General features: G+C 41.9%; 1 protein-coding gene across 6 annotated transcripts in view; it reads left to right on the top strand.

Annotated features, from left to right (window-relative positions):
- Positions 1-22,081, top strand: part of LOC143930463 (calcium-binding protein 2-like) — a 167,276-nt gene extending 145,195 nt beyond the window's left edge. For 4 of the 6 annotated variants that reach the window (XM_077454791.1, XM_077454789.1, XM_077454792.1 and 1 more), the window contains 5 exons: positions 6,990-7,020; positions 9,074-9,208; positions 14,938-15,047; positions 17,615-17,762; positions 21,943-22,081. In XM_077454791.1, coding sequence (XP_077310917.1) covers positions 6,990-7,020; positions 9,074-9,208; positions 14,938-15,047; positions 17,615-17,762; positions 21,943-21,968 — 450 coding nt within the window. In that variant the 3' untranslated portion in view covers positions 21,969-22,081. Of the gene's footprint in view, positions 1-5,644; positions 5,768-6,989; positions 7,021-9,073; positions 9,209-14,937; positions 15,048-17,614; positions 17,763-21,942 lie in introns of those variants that run through there. The other 2 variants (XM_077454794.1, XM_077454790.1) reach the window with 2 other exon arrangements.
- The last annotated feature ends 1,660 nt before the right edge of the window (positions 22,082-23,741 follow it).

Genomic DNA, 23,741 nt, shown 5'->3' with positions numbered 1-23,741 from the left:
CTGCTTCCTTATGTAGGCTACTGCTGTTGTATTGTCCAGCCTGAGGACTACAGATGTTCCCACTATCAGATGCGGAAAGGCCAGTAATGCTAGAAAGGCTGCATGTAACTCTAGAACATTTGACACTATTCCCCGAGAGGGGAAGTCCCAAATGCCCTGAGCCACCTCCCTCAGACAATGAGCCCCCCAACCTCTGTTGCTGGCATTTGACGTTACCATGATCCACTTGATTGGAAGAATGGAATGGCAATTAAGCAGGTTCTCCCGACGAAGCCACCAGAGGAGAGAACCCCTTATGACCTGAGTGATACAGATAGACTGGATTTTTTCTCCTGACCACTGGTGAAGGAAACCCATCTGAAAGGGGCGCATCCTCCATTGTGCCCACTTCACCATCAGTATTGTGGACACCATGGTGCCTATGATCCTTAGACAATGAAGTGCGCTGAGATGAGAAGACGAGAGAGCCAGGCGAACCCTGTCTCGAACTATAGCGACCTTCTCCTCGGGCAGAGAGATGGTACCTCTCACTGTGTCGAAAAGCGCTCCGAGGAACATGAGAGACTGCGAAGGCCCTAACTGGCTTTTCTCCAGATTCAGGAGCCACCCAAATTCCTTGAGGGTTGAAATGGTCTGATCCCTGAGTTCCAAGAGACGATCTCTGTCCTGAGCTAGAAGGAGTAGGTCGTCCATGTAGTGATGAATACGGATTTTCTGATTCTTAATAACGGCACGATTGCCAGAAGGACATTCAAGAAGGTGCATGGAGAAGTTGACAGACCGAGGGGAAGGCATGGAAATTGTAAGTGAAGTTGGCCTATGGAGAACCGAAGAAATTGTTGGAAATCTGTTGCCACAGGAACATGAAAATAGGCGTCTTTGAGATCTATTGAGACAAGCCAGTCCCCTGGCTGCACTGACTGTTGGATCATGGACAGAGTCTCCATCTTGAACCTCTCCTTTTTTATGAAGCGATTTAGATGTGTCAAATCTATTACGGGTCTCCATGCACCGCTCTTCTTCTGGACCAAGAAAAGAGGGGAATACACGTTGATCGACTGAAACAGGAATAGCAGCGCCATGATCCAACAAAGATCCAACAAAGTAGGCTGATAATATTTGCCTTTTTCCTTCTGACACCGGAATGGACGTGGAGACACACTTGAGCTTGGGGACGCTGCTGAATGTCCAAGGGTGTCCAGAAGAGACCGTCCTGACGGTCCAAAAATCCTGGATCGAGGCCGCCCAGATGTGCCGAAAATGAAGCAAAAGAGCTCCCACTTGGATCATCTGGGCGGGCCCGATCTCAAAAAGATTTGGTCGGTTCCTTCTCCCCCGTCGAACTTCCTTTTGCGGTCTTTTTGAGAGACGATTGTCTAGACCTCCAGGAACTCGAAAACTGCTGTCCAGGACTATAACTGCGTGCCTCCCTGGCACGGTCTTGATTCTGCTCCCTTGGAAACAATCTTCTTTGGCTCTGCAGGCACCTGTCTTGGGGAAGAATCCCCAACTTACCCCCAGTGGCCCGAGTTATCGCCCTCTAATTTATTGCCGAAAAGAGACGAACAGTCAAAGGGAATTCGGCACCAGACCTGTTTTGAAGCAGGATCGGCTAGCCAAGGGCGGAGCCACAGGGCACACTTGGCAGTCACGGATGAAAGCATAACTCGAGCCACCAGCCGAATAATGTCAATTGAGGCCTCCTCCAAGAAAGCCAAAACCAGCCTCAATTCCTGGATGGGTGAATTCTTGGCTAGATCTTCCGAGACATTTCTGAGTGTCTCGTCGACATTGTCAGACCAAACCTCCATTGCTCTAGACAAGGCAGCCAAGGCCAAGGCTGGTTTACAGGCCATGCCTGCCGTAAGATAAACCCGCTTCAGGTCAGAATCTATCCTCCTATCCAGAGCATCCTTGAAAGAGACTGTATCCTCTAAAGGAAGGGTCACATGTCTGACCAACCTCATTACTGCCGCATCCACCAGAGGGGAAGATTCCAATTTCTTCACTTCTTCCTCTTTAAAAGGGTAAAGCCTCTGAATTTTGGACAGGAGAGAGTTCTTCTTCTCTACTTTACCTCACTCATCCGTGATCACTTCCCCCAATACACTCCTTCTTTAATTGTTTGAAAAATTTTCTCTGTTTTGCCAGAGCCGCTACTGGCTCTTCCCAATTCAACGTTTCTTTGATGGCTTTGACCAAAGGAGGGAGCAGAGAAAAATCAAATCCGGAACCAGCCTCATCTTCCTCAGTTCACTATCTGAGAGGACAGCGGACGGATGGCTAGGCAAAGAGGAATCCCAAGTGTTCTGAGCCTGAGCATCCCTCCCTGGAGACCTTGGAGACTCTACGGGAGACAAATGGGGGGCCTCCAACTTCTTTAGACTGTCCTTAACCATCTTCTCAACCAGAGATATCAGTTGCTGGTCGGAGTCACTCCTTTCACCAGTTGCCTTAACATAGCAGGCATCACAAAGGGGCTTGTCTGCAGGGACATGCGTCCTACACCCCCAACATAATCCTTCTGCTGCATGACTGGAGCAACCCGTGGAAGGTCGGGATGGTTCCTGGCTATGGTGACTAGTTCTCACAGGAGAACCGTGGTGTCTGGATCTGGAAGAGGAATGCCGGTGATGGGATTTTGACGAATCACTTCCTCTGGGAGAATTCCGGTGTTGGGTAGAAAAGGTAAAAAAGGGCTGGAAAGAAAAGAACCAACTGTGTTAGTGGAACAACATATACTGATGTTCCACTATCCCCTCCACCAGGCATTCCAAGGGAATCCCCACAACCTAATACCTGCTACGAGACGCTGGCCACTAGCAGGCGGTGACGGATCCAGGATTCTGGAAGGGTCCATCAGGGCTGAAATAAGAACAGCCCCAATTAAAACACAGAGAACAGCTAGGAAAACAAGTAGCATAACTTTCCCCACAGACTCATACCTTTGCTGAAAGTATCAGGCACTCAGGAATGACACTGCAGGCTTTACAAGCATCCCAGAGGATTGTAAGCTATGCTTCACTTTTAAAATTGGCGCCATAGTGACGTCATCAATTGTGACAATCACAATGCTAGTGCGCATGCGCGAAAACCTCTACGCGCATGCGCGAACCAAGCCTCGTTCTCGCGCCAGCCCCACGCATGCGCATATCGGGCGTGTGACGAACGAGAAAGTAGCTCGGCGGCTGGAACGCAAGGAAACCAGCCGCCATGCTAGCCAGACACACCGCATGGTGTGTGGGGACACAGGAAATAAGGACAGACAAATGGACACAACAAAGAATGGCTGCCATGGACAGACATCAGAACTCACCGCTCCCGCACACGGTAACCAGCCGAAGGTAAGCCACAAATATACTTGCCAGACTTTTGGGGGGGGCGACAGTCACCTGCTAGTAGCTAGGATAATGACCAGAATGCGGTTTAACCTGTCAGTGTTCAGGAATACACCTCTAGCTAGAGCTTTTTGGAAACATGCGACTCCAAGTCGCTCGGCCGGTCTGCATCGCAGGAGAAAAAACGCAAATCTTCAGGGTAGAAAGACACAAGCTAGGTCCTTCGGAGGAGGACAAAAAAGAACACGGCCTCTGGCAAGGAGCAAAGATTTATGGGAGTATCGTCCTGCTGCCATGGAGTCTGTCAGGAAAGTAGTTTTCCGTTACTAAAAAGAGGACTGGAAATTGTTTTGTACAGATCCCACAAAACCTAAAGCAATCATGCGCATCCATCATTTTCATACCTGTGGATGCATCAATACAGAAAGTTTTCTTTAGGAGGCATTGAAGGCATTTATATTATTGTAGGTGGCATGATCAGAGTGCCAATTCAACAAGAATAATTTCCTATATTGGTGAAAGAAGTGAGATATATGACAAACCACAACAATTGAATGTAGCACTTTTCTAAAAATGTGTATTCAATTCAATTACTTTACAATAAAATTCAGGTACATTTCAATAAAGAATATCTAGACAGGTAACTGTTCCATTTCAAGGACTTTAAGAAGACATACAGCCACTCAATAAAATTGGAGGAGAATCATTAAAGCCTTAAAATGCATATAGGTTCTTTACTGTCAGAGTGGTAAGGATGTATACAGCTCCCTTCGACAACTGGTGGTGTCGGCAGGAAATGTTGATGGTTTCAGAATACTCTTAGATGGGCATCTTAGTAAACACAATATACAGGGATATAGGAAATGGTAGAGACATGAACACACAACATGAACACACACCCACACAGGTTGAATTGGGTGGACTGATGTCTTTATTCAACCTAACCCAAACGATGTAACTATGTATATCTAAACACCACAAAAAAAATCATATATTGTAGCTTACAAGCCCCTAGTTGTGGTGGCTGCATTGGTTTTCTGTTTTCAAGCCTTTTTCCTTTTTTTTTACCTGGTGATTCTGCCAGTAACACACTTCTAGTTCTGGGATGACAACACCCACTCACTTTAACCTCCCTCGCGGTAATCCCGAGTCTGGCTCAGGCTGGGATTTCAGTACCACGAGCGGTAACCCCAAGCCAGACTCGGGATTGCATCGCTGGATACAGACAGACTTACTTACCTTGTCCCCTGGATCCAGCGATGTCCTCCCCGCTGTGTGTGCGAGCCGTCCTCCACTCAATTCACACTGTGCCCATGTGTCGCCGAGCTCCATTCCCTGCGACGTTACAATGCACGGGAGCGGAGGTCGGTGTCCAATTCAAAAAAGTAAAAATACACAATACACATACAGTACTGTAATCTTACAGATTACAGTACTGTATAAAAAAAATACACATCCCCTTTGTCCCTAGTGGTCTGTCCAGTGCCCTGCGTGCACTTTTATATTATAAATATTGTTTTTTTCTGCCTGGAATTTGGAGATTGTCCATAGCAACCAAAAAGTGTCCCTTTATGTCAAAAGTGATTTTAGATCAGCTAGAAAACAGCGATAATAAATTAGAAAATCGATAGCGATTTGTGGGGAGATCCATCATCAAACACTAAATCTAATAACAGCGACAATTCTGCAAATGAGCAAATTTCAGTGTTTTTGGATTTGATTACATTATTAAATAATTTTTATTATTATTTGTTATCTTTATTTATAGTTATTTATTATATTATACACTTTATCATACCCTGGGTGTCTACTAGACTCTGGTTTGAACAGATTTAAGAGAGTTATTCCTAAGAATTGCAGGCCTACAATATAAAACTCCAAATTTCCATGAAAAATAATTGTACCGCTTTCAGCACCTAAAATCAGAAATAATCATACCGCCAGGGAGGTTAATGTATCAAGATAACAGAAACAAGATAGGGCTACAGAACCTCACCCTCTCCAATTACTCATAACTTAGAGGGTTGTGGTTGTCCACAGAGATAGCCAAGAATGATGTATTTAAAGTTATTTAAAGATTGATGGGGGAGATTGCGTTGAATATTAAAAATGAATGAAATCGTGTTTTTGGTTTGTAGTGCTCAGATGTAGCTTAGTTACGCTTTAACAACAGTTAGCCCAAGCAGAGAGGACAGGAAGGAAATCACAAGATTTCTTGCAAGATCAACAGGTTATTTTTTGAACATATATAACAAAACAATATCAGTCGTATATTTTATAGACTAAAATTGACCAAATAAGAGTTCATTGTTGGGGTTTACATACACTTTTAACCTAGTGGATTTGGGGTAATCAGCTTTCTCAAGATCCTTTCGGAATGCTAAGCTATGCCACTGGTGTCTAGAAGGGTACCAGAAATCAGATGCAAGGTAGGTATATTTTTCTTTTACATTTTATATTTTCCATAAAATGTTGGACTCTGCTTATTAGTCGTCCCTGGTATTTTGATGTGCAGTCCACTTAAATCTCTTTAAATATTTTAGTATTGAGGTAGATTCAGGGGCAGACTGACAACTCATGGGGCCCCCGGGCAATAGGAGATTATGGGGCCCCCAGGCAATCAGAGATTATGGGGCCACACAGTATACACACCCATAGTATACAATTACACAATATACACATACACACACACACATACACACAGTATACATATACACACAGTATACACAGACATGTTTCTATTGGCTGAGAAGGTACCGGAGAGGTGGGGCAGCAATAATCACAGGATTTTTAGACCAAAAGGATGTTGGTAAGGGACATTTCAGAGACAGATGTAAAAATAAAACACAGATTTTTACATACTTTCCCTGGTTTTACTGAGGCTCGCAACCCTGATGGAGCCCCCTAGTGGCCCGGGGCCCTCGGGCAGTGCCTGAGTGACCAAATGGTCAGTCCGCCCCTGGGTAGATTAGATTACTGAAAGTAAAATTATCAAATGATCACTGGCCAGTGTAAAAAAAAAATACTGATAGAATGATACTGATAGAACCTGTATGAAAAAATAAAAAATGTCTCCATTTATTAATACTAAATATAAAGACGACAGCATATAGTTGCCCTCTTAGTTACCATGTGATTCCCCTAGCTAAGTTTAGGGGGATAGGTAAAATTATTTATACTACTAATCTTATCTCATATTTTCAAAATCAAAACCCCTTCCCTCTTCTCTAAATTTCCAATCAATCAACCCACTACAAACCACACACACACACAAAAATAAAGGGGGTGAACAGGCTAGCAAAAGAGGGAGGTGATGGGGCAAATTTAGGTAAGTTTGGTAAATTCACAGTTGGTAAGAGGGGGTGGGCTTGGGTTGTCGTTACTACTCCCCCCCCCCCTTTTCTTTTTTTCTTTTTTCTAGGGAAATGGGGGTATTAGAGGTTGGAGGACAAAAAGAAGAGTGAGAGAACTAAGACATTTGAGCATATTTTGGAGGATTGTTAAAATGTTTTATAATATGCGTATTTTAGGCATGATACGCATGTTTGTGAATGTTATGTTATGTCTTTTTTACATAAAAATGAATTAAAAAAGAGTTTAAAACATTGTGTCTGGATGCTTCCCCCTAAACATTATTCTGTTTCATTTTAGGACAGAGAGCTGAGACCAGAAGAGATAGAAGGTGAGAAGTCTTACAGTGTAAGGGCTGGTTTATATTTAAGTACATACAGATGGTACAGGTGCACTGTCCATCCTTTCTGCTGGCAGCCTATAAACTCTATGAGAGGTCGACAACTGCTACAGCTGAACAGGTCTGGATGGTGCACTGAGCATTACAAATGTTTAGGGGAGTATGTGCCCAGGGACAAATGTTCAGAATGCAGGCAGTCTGCCCAGTGTGCATGGTGCCAAAAAGTAGTATTAAACCCCAAAACAAAAAAGTTATATATTGTAGCTTAACAATCTTAAACGTGGTGGCTGCATTTGTTTTCTTTTTTTTTTAGACTGTTTTCCTTTATTTTCACCTAGTGATATGGCCAGTGACACATTTTCTGTCTTAGGGTGTCTCCATTCTGGATGGAGAAGCAACAGAGACACCTTTGGACAGCAGCATTGAACAACATCCCTTGTGATAGCATGGGTTGTGACAGGTCCTTTTTTTTTAGAGAGAGAGATCTGTAGTCTACAATATGAGATCCCTTATCTCTCCTCTGGGCTCCAACACATCTGATCAAACCAAGATTCATTTGATCAGATGCTCTACAATCTAGTAATGGCTTGTAAACAAAAAAACTAAAATCATTAGTGAATCCTTTCACTTCCAGGTTCTGATGTCACAGAGATGGGGAGGAACAACATAAGTATCTCTCAATCTGTGTAATGCATCCGATGCAACTGTTTACATTGGTCCATGATTCCCTGGTGGGACAGGAGAGGCCGGTCAAGGCATTGGGCGGCGGATCACTTTTACATGAAAGCTCATCACACTCTTTAAAAATACACCACAATCCCACAGACTTGTATTGCAGAAAACTGGAGGGGGTTTGTCAGACCATGTTTGTGCTCTGTAAAGCTGTAAAGCTGTTCATACACTAGTAGAATTTTTATTTGACTGTCGTTTTCAATTATATTGATGGGAACATTTAAAGTAGCAGGACCTATTTTTTCTCAGACTTACAAAATTCTGAGGATTTTTTTATATTTGGGGAAAAGGTCATACATATTGTAAAGTTCCTGTTCCAGGCACAAAAAAAATGTTATATGTCTGAAATTTTATTTAAGTAGTAGATGTGGATGAATTAAAAGAAATGAGTTGACTTAACGATGGCAAGGTCAGATGCTCTGCTTTTCAAATTTTTCATATGAATGATCATTCATGATTCTACTCATGTATGGCCAGGTTAAAGGGAACCAGTATTAGTATTAGACATATTTAGATATCATACACTGCTGTAACAGGAGAGTGGTAAGACTATGGAAATGGGTCATCTGTAAGTATATGTCAAGGGTATGATAATAGATGTCAGTAAGTATATGTAAAGGAATAAATAAACACATATTTTAAAGTGGTTGTTAGACCACATGAAAAAAAGACCTGCAAGACAAAGGCATAATGAGCTAGTATGCATAGCATAATAGCATACTAGCTCATTATGTAATACTCATCTGAGATCGAAGCCCCCGCTGCGGTGCCCATACACAGCACCAGCCGGTGACATTTCTCCCCAGAGTTACTTCTGGGTATCATGGATCATGGCTCTGGTAAAGGCACACTCACTGAAGTAAATGGCACATAAGTGTGATGATGTCGGCACATGCAGATACAGGGGATATCTCCTAAACCTTTCAAGTTTAGGAGATATTCGGGGTAGCTACAGGTAAGCCTTACATGTAGCAAAACGTGGATTGTAAGGGTTTACAACCACTTTAAACTCAACATCAGGTACATTATTTGTCAAGTGAGAGCAAATCTCCTTCATGGAGACATAGACAGCAGTAAAACAATGATAGAGCTTCTAAAAAAAATGTTTGCACTCTGCTGTCAAATAGACAGGGAATGGGGAAATTTAGAAATGTGTGAAGAGAGCACTCCAAAATTGAAACACAGTTGAAGTTCTAAACTAAACCCATGTGGGGCATTAATAAAACTTTAATAGAGAAACACTGACCTACCATAGCTTTATGTATATGTATTTGCATGGCCCTGTAGTGACCTGGTATTATTCTCCCTGCAGAGCTAAGAGAAGCATTTAAAGAGTTTGATCGGGATAAGGATGGATTCATTGGCTACAAGGAACTGGGAGAGTGTATGAGGACCATGGGTTACATGCCTACTGAGATGGAACTTATTGAACTCTCACAAAAAATCAGTTAGTGTTCATGTGTGTGTGTAACTCTAACAAATAAGAGCATTGTACAGTAATATTATTGGTATTATGTGCAAAAAGATTATGTGATATGTAAGGGTGCATCGAATGGAAATTTTGGTGCCGAAACAGAAAATGAAGGATGCACTAGGCCGAAAACCAAAACAAATACCAAAAATGATTTTTTTTTTTAAATATTTATATTTTTATATACATTTGTATTATGTTAGACTTTTTAATTAGTATCATCAATTTAAATTAATATGAATTGATTGAAAATTGAGAAACACTCAAGAAAAATTAAGTCTGCCGTCTCTAACCGTCTCTTGTATCATGTCCTCAGTCTCTAACCATCTCTTGTATCATGTCCTCAGTCTCTAACCATCTGATACAGGTGATGGTCAGAGACTGCAGACATAGTACAGGAGACAGTTAGAGACTGCAGACATACTACAGGAGACAGTCAGATTGCAGACATGATATAGGAGATGGTCAGAGACTGTAGACATGCTAGAGGAGATGGTCAGAGACTGTAGACATGCTAGAGGAGATGGTCAGAGTTTGCAGATATATTACAGGAGACTGTCAGAGACTGCAGACATAGTACAGGTGATGATCGGAGACTGCAGACAGTACATGTGATGATCAGAGCCTGCAGACAGTACATGTGATGATCAGAGACTGCAGACATAGCACAGGAGACGGTCAGAAACTGGGGACATGACACAAGAGATTAAAGCAGCCTCCCCAGTGTCCATCATATCCAGCCTGCCTGTGCCCGTAATGTGCAGCCTCTCTGTGCCCATCATATGCAGCCTGCCAGTGCCCATTTTATGCAGCCTGCCAGTGCCCGTTTTATGCAGCCTGCCAGTGCCCGTTATATGAAGCCTGCCAGTGCCTGTTATATGAAGCCTGCCAGTGCCCATCAGATGCAGCCTGCCAGTGCCCATTATAAGCAGCCTGCCAGTGTCCGTTATATGCAGCCTGCCTGTGCCCATGAGATGCAGCCTGCCTGTATCCATGAGATGCAGTCTGCCTGTGCCTGTCATATGCAGCCTCCTGTGTCCATCAGATGCAACCTGCCTGTGCCTAATTCAGCCCCGTGACACACAGAGATCGCTGCTATGTGTGAGGGAGGAGAGGAGGGAGGACCCGCCCCATTTTCGGGTCCATTATCGGCAATATTTTCCTTTCCACAATATGCCGAAAACACAATTTTCCGGTTTTTTTTTCCGGACGCCGAAATTTCTGTGCATCTCTAGTTATATGTAAAATATTTGTCAGTCCAATGCAACTACATTGATTTTGCCAAAAATGTTTTTTTCCTGAGCTACAAATTTTCTCTTAAAAATTGACTTTCAGCTAAGAGTCTGACTTACAAGGCCCTTTTTGATATATTATTGTTATTTTGTATTTACTCTTTTCATTCATCTGCAGATCAAAAGGGGTAAGCTTTGATCTGCATATTTCAGTTAGAAGCAACCTTACAAAGAGTTTGTAGTAATAAATTTGGTTACTATTTAAACCCTTATTAATGCTTATTTAACCTTAATCAGCCCTAACTAACTCTCCCCTTCTACAATTAACTATTCTTTCTGCTTTATTGAAACTTTTTAAACTTTTAATATTTAAACTTTTGTGCGAAATTGAAAAAAAATTAATGTCATTGTAAACAAATTATAAAATAAAATGTAAGTATAAAATTTAGCTTTTTTAACATGTTTTGCCTACAGATTGTGTTCAAAATAAAATATTTTTTGCAAGACAATATCACTAAAAGAATGCCTTGTATGTCCTGAAAAAAAAATCTATGTATGGATTACTTTGTTATCTTAATCACATGCCGACTGGCTCACATTGACATACATCGGCAAAGTGGCACGTTCCTGCTAATCGCCGTACGGGTACATCTTCCCCTTTAAGAGCCATAGCAGACAGGGGACCCGGTGCAAGTGGCGTGATCGCTGCCGGCCACCCGTGATCGCGGTACAAGAGCCAGAACAGGGATTTGTGTGTGTGTAAATACACAAATCCCTGTTCTGGCAGAGTAGAAGAAACACATCTGCTGTTTGTAGTAAGTACAAACAGCAATATGTCTCCTCCCCCAGTCAGTCCCATCCCCCCACAGAAAGAAAAACTCATGAGGGAACACATTTATCCCCTTGACCGTCTCCCGGTGTTAACCCCTTCCCTGCCAGTGACATGTAGAAAGTAATTGCTGTATAAATGTCAGTGGTCCCAAAAGTGTCCGATCTGTCCGCCACAAGTTCGCAGTGCCACTAAAAATCACAGATCACCGCCATTACTAGTAAAAAAAAAAAAAAATGCCATAAATCTTTCCCATGGTTTGTAGACGATATAACTTTTGCGCAAACCAATCAATATACGCTTATTGTGATTTTTTTTTTTACCAAAAATACGTAGCAGAATACATATTGGCCTAAACTGATGAAGACATTTGCTTTTTAAAAACATTTTTGGGGATATTTATTATAGCAAAAAGTAAAAAATATTGTTTTTAAAATTGTTGCTCTTTTTTTGTTTATAGCGCAAAAAAAATAAAAACTGCAGAGGTGATCAAATACCACCAAAAGAAAGCCCTATTTGTGGGAAAAAAAGGACGTAAATTTTGTTTGGGTGAACGTGCAATTGTCAGTTAAAGCAACGCAATGCTGTATCGCAAAAAATGGCTTGGTCAGGAAGTGGGTAAATCCTTCCAGTCCTTAAGTGGTTAAAGATGAAGAAAATGCTAAGTAAGCTTTAAATTTTGGCTGCCCTTTTCCCCTACTAATGCTGCACACTGTTTGTAATAATACGCAGTGCAAGTACCTTTTTCTTAATCTAGCGGTCACATTGAAGGTACAGCTCCAAGTCCTAAGGGGCTGTGACAGCTGGTGGGAAGTGACTACATCAAAACCCAGAGCATTTGTGCCACTGGGGTGACATTATTTCACTGGAAAATACTCACTGTTGTCGGCACTCACAGCAACTGCCCAAGACCCGGAGCTGTGTGGTCATGTGACCACCAAGAAACAGATAAAACATGTAATTACATTTATTGCTTATTATCACAAACTGTGTGCAGCCTTAGTAAAGGCAGAGGGCAAGGAACATTTAAAGCTTACTTAATGAAAAGACTTTCCTTTTTCTTTAAGTCAGTGGTTTCCAAACTGGGGCCCTTTGCTTGCCCTATTCTTCCCACTGACATAAACAATGGGGCATAATTCCTGCCACTGACAACAACATGGGGCGCTATCCCTCCCACTGACACCAATGGTGGGGTACTATTCCTTCCAGTGACACCAACAATGGGGCACTATTCCTCCCAGTGACTACAACAATAAGGCACTATTCCTCTCACGGACACCAATGATGGGGTACTATTCCTCTCATGGACTCAAACAACGGGCACTATTCCTCCCACTGACACCAACAATGAGGCATTATTACTCCCACTGACACCAACAATGGGACACTATTACTCTCACTGACACCAATGATGGGCTACTATTCCTCTCACTGACACCAATGATGGGGTAATATTTCTCCCACTGACACCAACAATGGGGCACTATTACTCCCACTGACACCAACAATGGGGCACTATTACTCCCACTGACACCAACAATGGGGCACTATTCCTCCCACTGACACCAACAATGGGGTACTATTCCTCTCACTGACACCAATGATGGGGTAGTATTCCTCTCACTGACACTGATGATGGGGTACTATTCCTCTCACTGACACCAATGATGAGGTACTCTTCCTCTCACTGACACCAATAATGGGGTACTATTCCTCTCACGGATACCAATGATGGGGTATTATTCCTCTCACAGATACCAATGATGGGGTACTATTTCTCCAACTAACACCAATGATGGGGTACTATTCCTCCCACTGGCATTAACAATGGTGCTTAATTCCTGCCACTGACATCAACAATGGGGCACTAATCCTCCCACTGACACCAATGATGGGGGCACTATTCTTATCATGGACACCAATGATGGGCGCTATTCCTCTAACTGAAACCAATATTGTGGCATTGTTACCGACGCCAGGACATTTTTTACTTCCACTGGCCACAGTCCGGCCCCTCTAAAGGCTGAGGGATAGTAAACCGGCCCTTTGTTTAGAAAGTTTGGAGACCCCTGTTTTAAGTCATGACAAAATACTCGCTGAATTACCAGATCTTTAGTAGAAATAGAACAATTGTTCTGGTCCATAGGGACATACGGGTGAGAGAGCTGGAGTGGTTAATTGTGTTTTTCTCTTCCAGTATAGCCTTTATTTTTCAGGTGCTTCCATCGCGCTTCATTTACGCAGGGAGCCAGGGAGGAAAAAATAGGCAGCCATGTTAGAACACACTGTCACATGCACGTCATGCTTGGTAGGCAGTTTCACCGCCAACCACGACCCATTCAAGGGCATGGTGGTATTTAGAAAATTAAAAATGAGAAAAAAGGCTGGCATTCAAAAGGTGGCAGTATTGCCTCCTGGATGCCTGGGGGCCACTGCTCTACCACCCTCTGAAAAGCGACCAACCTTAGATCCTCTTTCAGAGGGGTGGTAGAGAGTGTCGGCCAGGTAAATAAACCCTAAAGAATAAATGCAATTTTGTTTTTAAAACAATTGTATCACAAACCCACTGGTCCAAGAATGAATAAAGTCAATATAAAATGGTAGTTACACAATTTGTTTGCACTGCCCAGCTTACCCTAAACCAATGCAGTGTTCATTTTTTTCTTACATTATTTGACTTTATTGATGCAGAGATGAAGAGGGGAGGAGGAAGATGATGTAAAACGATTTTTTCAATCTAAATTGCATTTATCCTTTAAGCCACTGATCAGCTTAAGACTCTTCCCCGTACCTGACATCCCTTTGTTTATTTGCATTACAGATTTATAGGAAAGGGAAATGCCATCTGATTCTGAGTGTTATCCAAAGACAGACACCATGGGTCAGACTTTTAGACAAAATCAGGTTTATTATTTCTAAGGAATGGGGGTCACTCTTAAATAGTAATTTGTTGCAAAATATACATTTTGCCATGGATTAATATTACTATATTGTATTTCAATAGATAAAGGAGTTTTTAAAGGCAACCTAGAAAATGCTACCTGCCTGGCTTTCAAACTGATCCAATAGCTTCAGTATGTTTTGAGCCTGTAACAAGTATGCAGTTGCAAAATCTGAAGTCTGAAATTCTGAGGATTTCAGGTCAGTGACTCATAATGCAATAAAATCTGAACCAGCTAGGCAGCTGGCACTTTCTAAATATGGTCAGCAATTATATTTTCCTTGCACATGATCAGGTATTCATTGCAAAGTAAAACTTCACCACCTTCACTAAGCTCAGGGACCATTTCCCTTGCAAAGTGAACATCCTGTTTGGCCTAATAAAGTAGCCCCTTTGTATGACACACATACTGATGTATGTATTTAGTACACCAAACAGGAACAAATTTCGTTTTAAAGCCAGGTACACACGGGTCGAATGTTGGGAGTCAAAAAAAAAAAGGCCAACATTCGGCCCGTGTGTATGTCGGTCTGTCCGACTGGCCGACTGGCTTCTGTCGGACATGCATGCAGGGAAACCAGCAGCTGACCGACTCCCAATCAGCGCTCTTAGCCAATGATGGTGTGTACCAGGCTTTAGAGTTTACATATACTTTTACCTTGTCAATGCTGCTGCTTTTCACTAATTGTTCTTCTGCTCTCAGCAGGGGGTAAAGTTGACTTTGAGGACTTTGTAGAGCTAATGGGGCCTAAACTTCTAGCAGAGACAGCCGACATGATTGGTGTAAAGGAGCTAAGAGATGCTTTTCGAGAGGTATGCTCATTTACATATACATTCTGCGTGTTCTGCTTAGTCACAGATCAATGACTGTGTCTTCTTCCTTCCATCTCTGTGCATGGCTATCATAGAAACTGATCTGATTTTCTCTCAGTAGCTACTTGGCAAGGATACAAAAAGTATGTAAAAAGTTAAGGAACTTTTTAATACATTTATATACAGTTTATATTAAAATAATGACTGACTAAGAAACTTCATACACATCTGACTGGCATATTGTGATTTGAAGCAAATGTTTATACTGATAAAGCAGAGCCAGACAATCATTGCCATGCATGAATCTATAGGGAGTTGTACAGTAATATATTATTGATCTCAAAATGCAGGTTATAATTACCAGTTTTAATTACCTAACTCTCTTAGAGTATGAACACTTACTAAACAAGCATCTTCCATTTTAGGATTTTTTTTTTTTTTTTTAGTTTTGAAACTTTCTAAAAATGTATTATAATTATTAGTTCATTAAAGTTTTGAACCAAACCGAAAAGCTGAAAGGTAGGGTAATTGACATAAAAAGTTATAAAGGAGGCACTGAGAGATGTGTATGTGCACCTTTTTAAATTTTCCCAAACACAGGGATAGGCCCCTCCTAATATTCATATCATCCTTGGATGTGTGCATGGGAGGAGTTTTAGTAGTTGATATCTACTATGAGCCATATTTAACCAAGAGGTCTTATTCCTAATTGCTCATCAAGGGCAGTAACTCATAGCAGCCAATCAGAAAAGTGCAATGTACGAAAAAAACAAACATACTCACCTAGGTGGATGCCGCATTGATCCGATGCTGCATCCTTCCCCCGCTGCTGCCTCTACACTGAGAAATAAGCGATCAAAGACCACTGATTGCTCAGTTCTCAGATTTGCTCTGAGCACATAGCGATGACTGTCAGCGTTTACTGAAGAACCGGGGTGTGGAGGGGGTGGGAGCAGCTGGCTCAGGCTCTCAGCAGTCCACTGAGAGGCTGAGCCAGCTGCCAGTCCAGAGATCTAGATGGATCCTGACAGTAAAGATCTTGCAAGAGTCTAGACTGGGTGAGTGAGGTCAGCCTGAATACGGGTCACGGAAAAGCAAAATGAAGTGCACTCCTGTGTTCACCTGGATAAGTAGGGCCAAAAGAGCTTTGGCCCCCCTTATACTTTAACTCTGCTAGTTGCTGCAAATTACTGCACTCAACAATTATTTATTAAAGCTGAACTAAACCCTCCTATTCTTTACAGGCCAAGGAAGCTGCCATCTTAGCCTCTGTTTCATCTGCAGTTACCATTGTGCTGCACATGTGATCAGTTATGACACCAACCATTTGATGTCTTGACAGTTCTGTTGAGAGCACAAGCAACTGTGACAGTTATCATTCATGGCATGCCTTGAATAAAACTTCTTTGGGAAACAGTATCAATGGATTTGGTTCTGCTTTAACCTCCCTAGCGGTAATCCCGAGTCTGGCTCGGGCTGCAATTTCAGTACCACGAGCGGTAACCCCGAGCCAGACTCTGGATCGCATCGCTGGATACATGGAGAGGTTACTTACCTTGTCCCCTGGATCCAGCGATGTCCTACACGCTGTGTGAGCGAGCCGTCCTTCGCTCGATTCACACAGTGCCGAGTGCTGCCGTGCTCAGTTCCCTGTGATGTTACGACGCACGGGAGCGGAGATCGACACCAAATTCAAAAAAGTAAAAATACACAAAACACATATAGTACTGTAATCTCACAGATTACAGTACTGTATAAAAAAAAAAATACACACCCCTTTGTCCCTAGTGGTCTGTCCAGTGACCTGCATGTAGTTTTATAATATAAATACAGTTTATTTCTGCCTGGAATTTGGAGATTGTCCATAGCAACCAAAAAGTGTCCCTTTATGTCAACAGTGATTTTAGACCAACTAGAAAACAGCGATAATAAATTATACTCACTTGCAGAATTGAGCGATAGCGATTTCTGGGGAGATTTATCATCAAACACTAAATCTAATGACAGCGACAATTCTGCAAATTAGCAAATTTCAGTGTTTTTGGATTTGATTACAATATTGAATAATTTTTATTATTATTTATTATATTATAAACTTTATCATACCCAGCATGCCTGCTAGACTCTTGTTTGAACAGATTTAAGAGAGTTATTCCTAAGAATTGCAGGCCTACAATATAAAATGCCAAATTTCCATGGAAAATAATTGTACCGCTTTCAGCACCTAAAATCAGAAATAATCATACCACCAGGGAGATTAAGAGCAGTAACTCTTTATTAAATAAGTCATGCACATGTCCAGCTCACTACCTGTCAAATAGTACAGGTTTGCCTTTATTCAGCCCCAGTCATTTTTTCGGGCAAGCAATACTGGTTGCCTGAATAAAAACAGCACTAATTCTCTAAAAATGAACAGCAGGAGATAACTGCTAGTTTCCACAGACATACTGTACAAAAACAGTCATAATCTTACCAACAAATGCTTACTGTATTGTATGGCTACCTTATACACTGTGCAGTCCTATCGCATCATAATCTATTTCATCTTTTGTTTTCACTACTTTCAGTTTGACTCAAATGGTGATGGACGAATCAGCACACGAGAACTGCGAGAGGCCATGAGAAAACTCTTGGGTCAGCAACTTGCTCCTCGAGAAGTCGATGAAATCCTGAGAGATGTGGATGTGAATGGAGATGGACTTGTAGATTTTGAAGGTACATGCCCCAAGAACTTTGGATCTTATTTATCAAAGTGTTTGAAAGAAATAGTGTTTGTGTTGTCCACAGCATCCTATCAGTTGTTTCTACAGTGTAGACTAGAAAAAGAAAAGGAGATGATTAGTTACTGAAGGCTGTTCTTAAAAGATCTTGATTTCTGCCCCCTGAGACATCTGAACTGTGTCTTGTGTGCTGTCTAAACTCCAGCCTCCAACCACCACTGCAGGCAGTATGACAGAGAGTGCCATCATCTTCTCTTTACTATCAGCAGACAGGGCATTCCCCTCTGACTGGTAGCTAAGTAGTGGTGGTAGGCTAGGCAGCCAGGCTTCCACAATGTAATGGTTTCCATTATGCAAGCAGCCCATTGGTAGCTAGGATGTGGGTGATCAGGCCATGCGAGTGGTCAGTGTCATGTATTTTCATGGTGCAGGTGGGTCAGCCAACAGCACCATAACAACCAATGACACCGTGAGGCCAGGCTGCCTGCACCATGGAAGCACATTATGCTGTGTAGCCCAGCTGCCTAGCCTCCCACCATTACTGAAGTTTTCTCTTGTACCCCGAAATGTCCTGGCATGTAAGGTTAGCAACCACTGGTCTGATAAATCAAGATCCCATGGGTCATGCATATATGCATATAAATACAAATGCTGTAAATTGTTCTGTACTGAATGGAAAAAAACAACAGATAAGGCAGTCTGAAGTGTAGGCACCAAAAAGCCCCATCACACCATCACATACCTATTCTGTTCTACTTCACTATGTTGTCCACACCCGCAAAATTACTGTTCGAATTTCAGATATAGCAAGTTCAATTCCTCAATGTAAGCAGTTTTTAGGACTGGCACCAAAATTTGAATTGTGGGGAAACTGAAACTGTTCCCTCACTTACTGCCCCATTGACAATGATTTCACCAGACATGAAGTCAAAGGAAAGCATCCAACAGCAACACAAACAAATATTTTTTTCTTACAATATAGTAAGCAAAGGGGAGAACTTCTGTCAGTGTTTTATTGCTGCCTGTGCATCTGCTGCAGATCTGTACTCACTTCTTTTTTTTTCCACAAAATTTTTTATTAAGGTTAAGTAGTCATACAGAGAAATACAAACAATGGAGTAAGTATAGCATCAGAATATACATGACACAATAAGGCATTAAAGCGTAGATAAACAGTTAATAGTTCAACATCTTACTCCAGAATTTAACCAATTTCCAACCGTGGAAAGAATCACATTAAAGATCTTAGTTACTGATATAGTTGAATCTAGAACCAACCTTAAGGGTGCATTAACTAGAAAGGAGGGAAAACTAAGATATTCTGAGCCATCGAATGGGAAAACAGATCAAGCAGAAATACATATTATGGGGGAAAGGAAGGATGGAAAAGATAAAATTTAGAGGGTAGGGGTAACACTGAAAAGGGTATAATCTAGTGTATGAGAATTATTTAACCAAATTGTGAGGAGTAAGCGTCAGTAAGTTTGAAACGGCGCCAGTCCTGCCATATTTCTGAAAATTTTGTGACTGTGTCATTGGATATGCTAATTAGTTCTTCAATGGTTTCGGTGTTATTTAATCTACGGAACCATTCCGCTATGGTTGGTACTGTAGAGGATCGCCAATGACATGGGATGCATTGTTGCGCCGTGTTAATCATGATCATATTGAGTGATTTAAAGTAGCGTGTCCTGGGGATTTTGGTGTAGTGAAGTAGGTAGGAAGCAGGGGAAAAATTGTTGGTTTGGGATGTTACAGCCAATATGGTGTCATGGACAGATCTCCAGAAATTCTGAAGGGCGGAACACGACCACCAAATGTGAAGCATGGTCCCTTCCGCCTTGCCACAGCGCCAGCATAAGTTGGAATTATTATCTGAGAATTTGTGAAGCAGGGAAGGGGTTCTATACCATTTGGATAGAATTTTGTATCCTCCTTCCTGAACCGCTACATTAAGGGATCCTTTGAGAATATAAGTACAAATGGTTTCCCACTCAGAGTCAGAAAGTTTGATAGCTAGATCTTGCTCCCATGAGGAGTAAGGCTTGCTGGAGAACGCTGAATCGCCCATGAAGAGATATGTGTACAGGATGGAGATGAGATGTCTTTGTGGTTCGTGTTGTGTACAAAGGCTTTCTAGGGTGTTCAGATCTCTTGTCCAATAGTCTATATTATGTCGTCCAGTCAAGAAGTGTTGTAGTTGTCTATACGTCCAGTCGGAGATGTGGGTAGGGGAAGCCGTGGTATTCAAATCAGCCAATGATCTGAAATTCCTTCCCTGTCGAAGAATTGCCTAGCAGTAAGACCTGTGTGGGGCCAGGAGTTGGCCAGATAAATAGGACTCTTGCCTGGTGGAAAATCGGGATTGTTTCTCAGTGGGGTAAGAGGACTCAGCCATGGGTGCGGATATAGTGTTTTCAATGTTCTTGTTTGGTGAAATCTGTGTCACTTTAACAGTAAGGGGAAGTCTCTAAAATAGTAAAAAAAAAATTACCCAGGTTCTAATTCCACCCTCTTCTACCTGCCCCCTCCCCAAAGAGATTTTAGCTGGATGTAAACATTGAGAAACAACTCTACCAAAACCTAAATTATATGTTGTGGGCAGGGCCGCCTTTAATATTGATTGGACCCTGGGCATAACTTTTCCTGGGCCCCCCCATGCAGCTTTGCTCTCCGCCTGCTCTGAGACATACAATAAATAGCAGCTAGGCTCCAAATCAATTTACTGAATCAGATCAGGCAGCTATTGCGATTGGCTGCCAGAGGTTACAGTGTATCTGACTCGCTGACTGGTTGCTAGAGGTTACATCACACATTACGGCTCACTGATTAGTTGCTAGAGGTTACAGCACCTGACTTCTGCTTGTTGATTGGTTGCTAGAGATTACTGTGGATATGACCTCAGGGGGGCATGACATAAATATCAATGCCGCCCGGCCCGCCGCTATTTACTTATGAATGCTGCCGCTATTTACATATAAATGCCGGTAATTTACATGTAAACACAGGGTCTGCTGGTGAGACATCTGTACACAACAATTGGGCAGAGCTGGGCAGTATTAGTAGCAGCATTTCACACTGAGATATCGGGACACAGCACGGGACTAAAACATCAAGGGACGAGGGAATTTAAACCAGGATAGTTGGGAAGTATTAGGCAGCTGCTTTGGGCCCCACTACAATGACAGGGCCCAGGGCAGCTGTCCCTTTTGCCCTGCCTTAAAAACGGCCCTGGTTGTGGGGTAGCTTACAGGTTGTAACAGTTCCTTAGCTAAGCATATGTGTGCTCTAGGGAAATAGTTCTGATTCAGTTTAACAAATGAATATTGTTGCAAATAATACACCCTTATTTGAAATACATTTCATTACTTTAGTAATTTAAAGGAAATCTATGAGGCAGAAATATGGAAGATGCATTCTGCTGTCATCCTCTTCATTACTCCACAACTTAGTGAGTCACTATCTGCAACACCAAAGAAGGTTGAGAATTCTCACTTCACTTTTCTTATTTTGGGTTAATGTAAATTAAATTATTAAGCAAAAATAAGAAACTCAGCCACAGAGCCTACGACCTTAAAAACAAGTCAGCAATGGTAGATTTTCATTAAGGCATAAGCGATTGTTTTGAAATATGGATAAACCAAAAGATAAGACAGATTTGCAAATGCCCATGAATGTACTAATATTAAAACCTAACTCTGAGCAAATAAAAAATGATCCTTTGCAGTGGGGCTGTGCCACTTTTCTGATCCTCAGCTTCTCCCACAGTTAGAGTGGTCATTGCAGCATATGCACCCCATACTCCACCACTCTAGGGTATTGACGTCACCAAGACTAGAGCAAGGTCCATAGCCCTGCACTGAAAGCGAAGATCCCAAGGGACAGTCCACCGCCGGATCATGGGGGAGTGCCGCTAGCCAGAAAAGCAGAAAATTAGGTAAGTAAAACTGTTTTTCCTTTCCCTAGACAAAATGAGTAAGTAATATTTCCAGTGCAGTTGCAGCCCCCCCTGCGAGGAATAATTTCTTATTTGCCCAGTGCTGGGCTTTAACTTGTACTTTCAGTTTGTTTGCATTAAAAAATATATTTAGTTCTCCTTATAATTGAGGTATAACCTAATTTTCTTTTCTGGAATGAGCTTTCATCTGACACTCATGTGATATTTTGCTTTGCAGAGTTTGTACGAATGATGTCTCGCTAAAGAAATGAAGACATTAAAAGATGGTGTGAAGAGTTTACTAAAAGCGTGAATCTTTAATTCTTAATTTACTTCAAAGAAATCCACAATTAAAAATAAATGTACATTATTCTAAAGGCTTTTGTATTATTTTTTATGAGAAACAAATACATGCAATTTTACTGGACCCAGCATAATGATATGGAACCAAAGTAATGCAGTAATACCTATCTGGTACCTTTTTACCAAACCAATGCCATAATACCAATGACATGTTATCATTGTAATACAATATTAGAGAACAAAATAAAAGGTTCCCATGAAAGATGGTGGCTATGACAAAAAAACTGGATCTGCCTGATTTGGATTATGGCTCCAAGTCACCACTCTATACCGGGGCTTGCACCTGCCTGGTAAATCCACATGACCTGTTCCTGTTTTAAAATTGAGTTGGTGGTGTGCAGGTCTGCCTGTGAATAATAATAGACTCATCAGGTTAGCCAGGAGGCTGGAAAAGTTATACTCTTACCTTTGTTTACCTGCATGTTCCCCTGCACAGGAAAACCTGCTATAATCACCTGGTGATATAGTTGGCAAGTGTCTCAGTCCTGCAGGAATGTCCCAAGATTTTGGAGACTGTCCCACAGTGTCCACATCCCCGAGGATGTGCTGCAGGATCCAAGACACTTGGCAGAGTGGCAGAGGGGTGCCCAGTACTGGATCCCTCTGCTTTCTAGCACCTGGCATTGCAGTTATCCCGGCACTGATCATTGTCTCCTATCTGGCAATCACAGCATACTCACGGTCAGCAGAGGCAAAGCAGCAACACAGGGGTTGGCAGTTCTGGAAAGCAACCACTGAAAACCAATACATGTTCTTGCTCCTGCTAAACACTAGCTATTTGGAGTTTATTTTCCTTGTATGGTCATCAACAATATGGTGTTTATTTTATCCCAGGGATACAAACTATAGGGTTCACTTTATCCCAATGACACAACCATGAGGTCTATTTTATCTTACTCCCACTGACAATACAGAGTTTCATTTTTCCCAGTGATCACAAAACATTATCTGGTATTATTATTACAGGTACCTACAGTATATAATGCCATCAGCTATACACTGCACTTTACATATACAATATTGTATGTTCACATGAGTTCCTGCCCTCGAGGAATTTACAATCTAAGGTCCCTAACTCACATTAATACATACACCTACTAGGGCCAAATTAGACAAGAGCCAATTCATATCAGCATGTCTTTGGAGTTTTAAAGTAGAATCTATTTTACTCCTACTTCTCTTCAGTGTTCTGCAGGCCCTATTTTATCTAAAAGATTGTAAAGCATAGGGGGGTAAGATGCGAAACTATAAGCTGTGAAGCAATACCCACTTTTGGCTATGTCCCTCATGTGTCAAGTGGATTGCATGCTGTGTGTCACATTTATCTACCCAGACCCTTCAAGGTGTCCCTCCTAAATATTTCTAAATGTTGACAACTATGCTTTTGCATCACACAAAAATATAAAGTATCCTATTTTTTATCAGCACAACACAGGTTGTTGGTGTGAACTGAAGTCAAATTTGCCTTTTTAATGAGCTCACAGGGATTAATAAAATTTGTAACCATTCAGGGTTGACAAAGAAGGAGCAGCCCCCTAATGCATTGCCAGGGTTATAGAGTAAGTCACTCACAGGAATCAGGTGGTGGTGCAGTGTGTAGCCATGTACTGCAGCTGAGCTGCTTCTTCTAGATGCTATATTTCACACAGTTGTTGGCACCTTTGGCCCTTTGTA

The sequence above is a fragment of the Lithobates pipiens genome, unplaced genomic scaffold (genome assembly GCF_037356315.1).
Source record: "Lithobates pipiens isolate NorthernLeopardFrog02 unplaced genomic scaffold, aLitPip1_a1.2 Scaffold_25, whole genome shotgun sequence".
Taxonomy (NCBI): Eukaryota; Metazoa; Chordata; class Amphibia; order Anura; family Ranidae; genus Lithobates; species Lithobates pipiens.
This window is presented reverse-complemented; position numbering and strand designations above follow the sequence as displayed.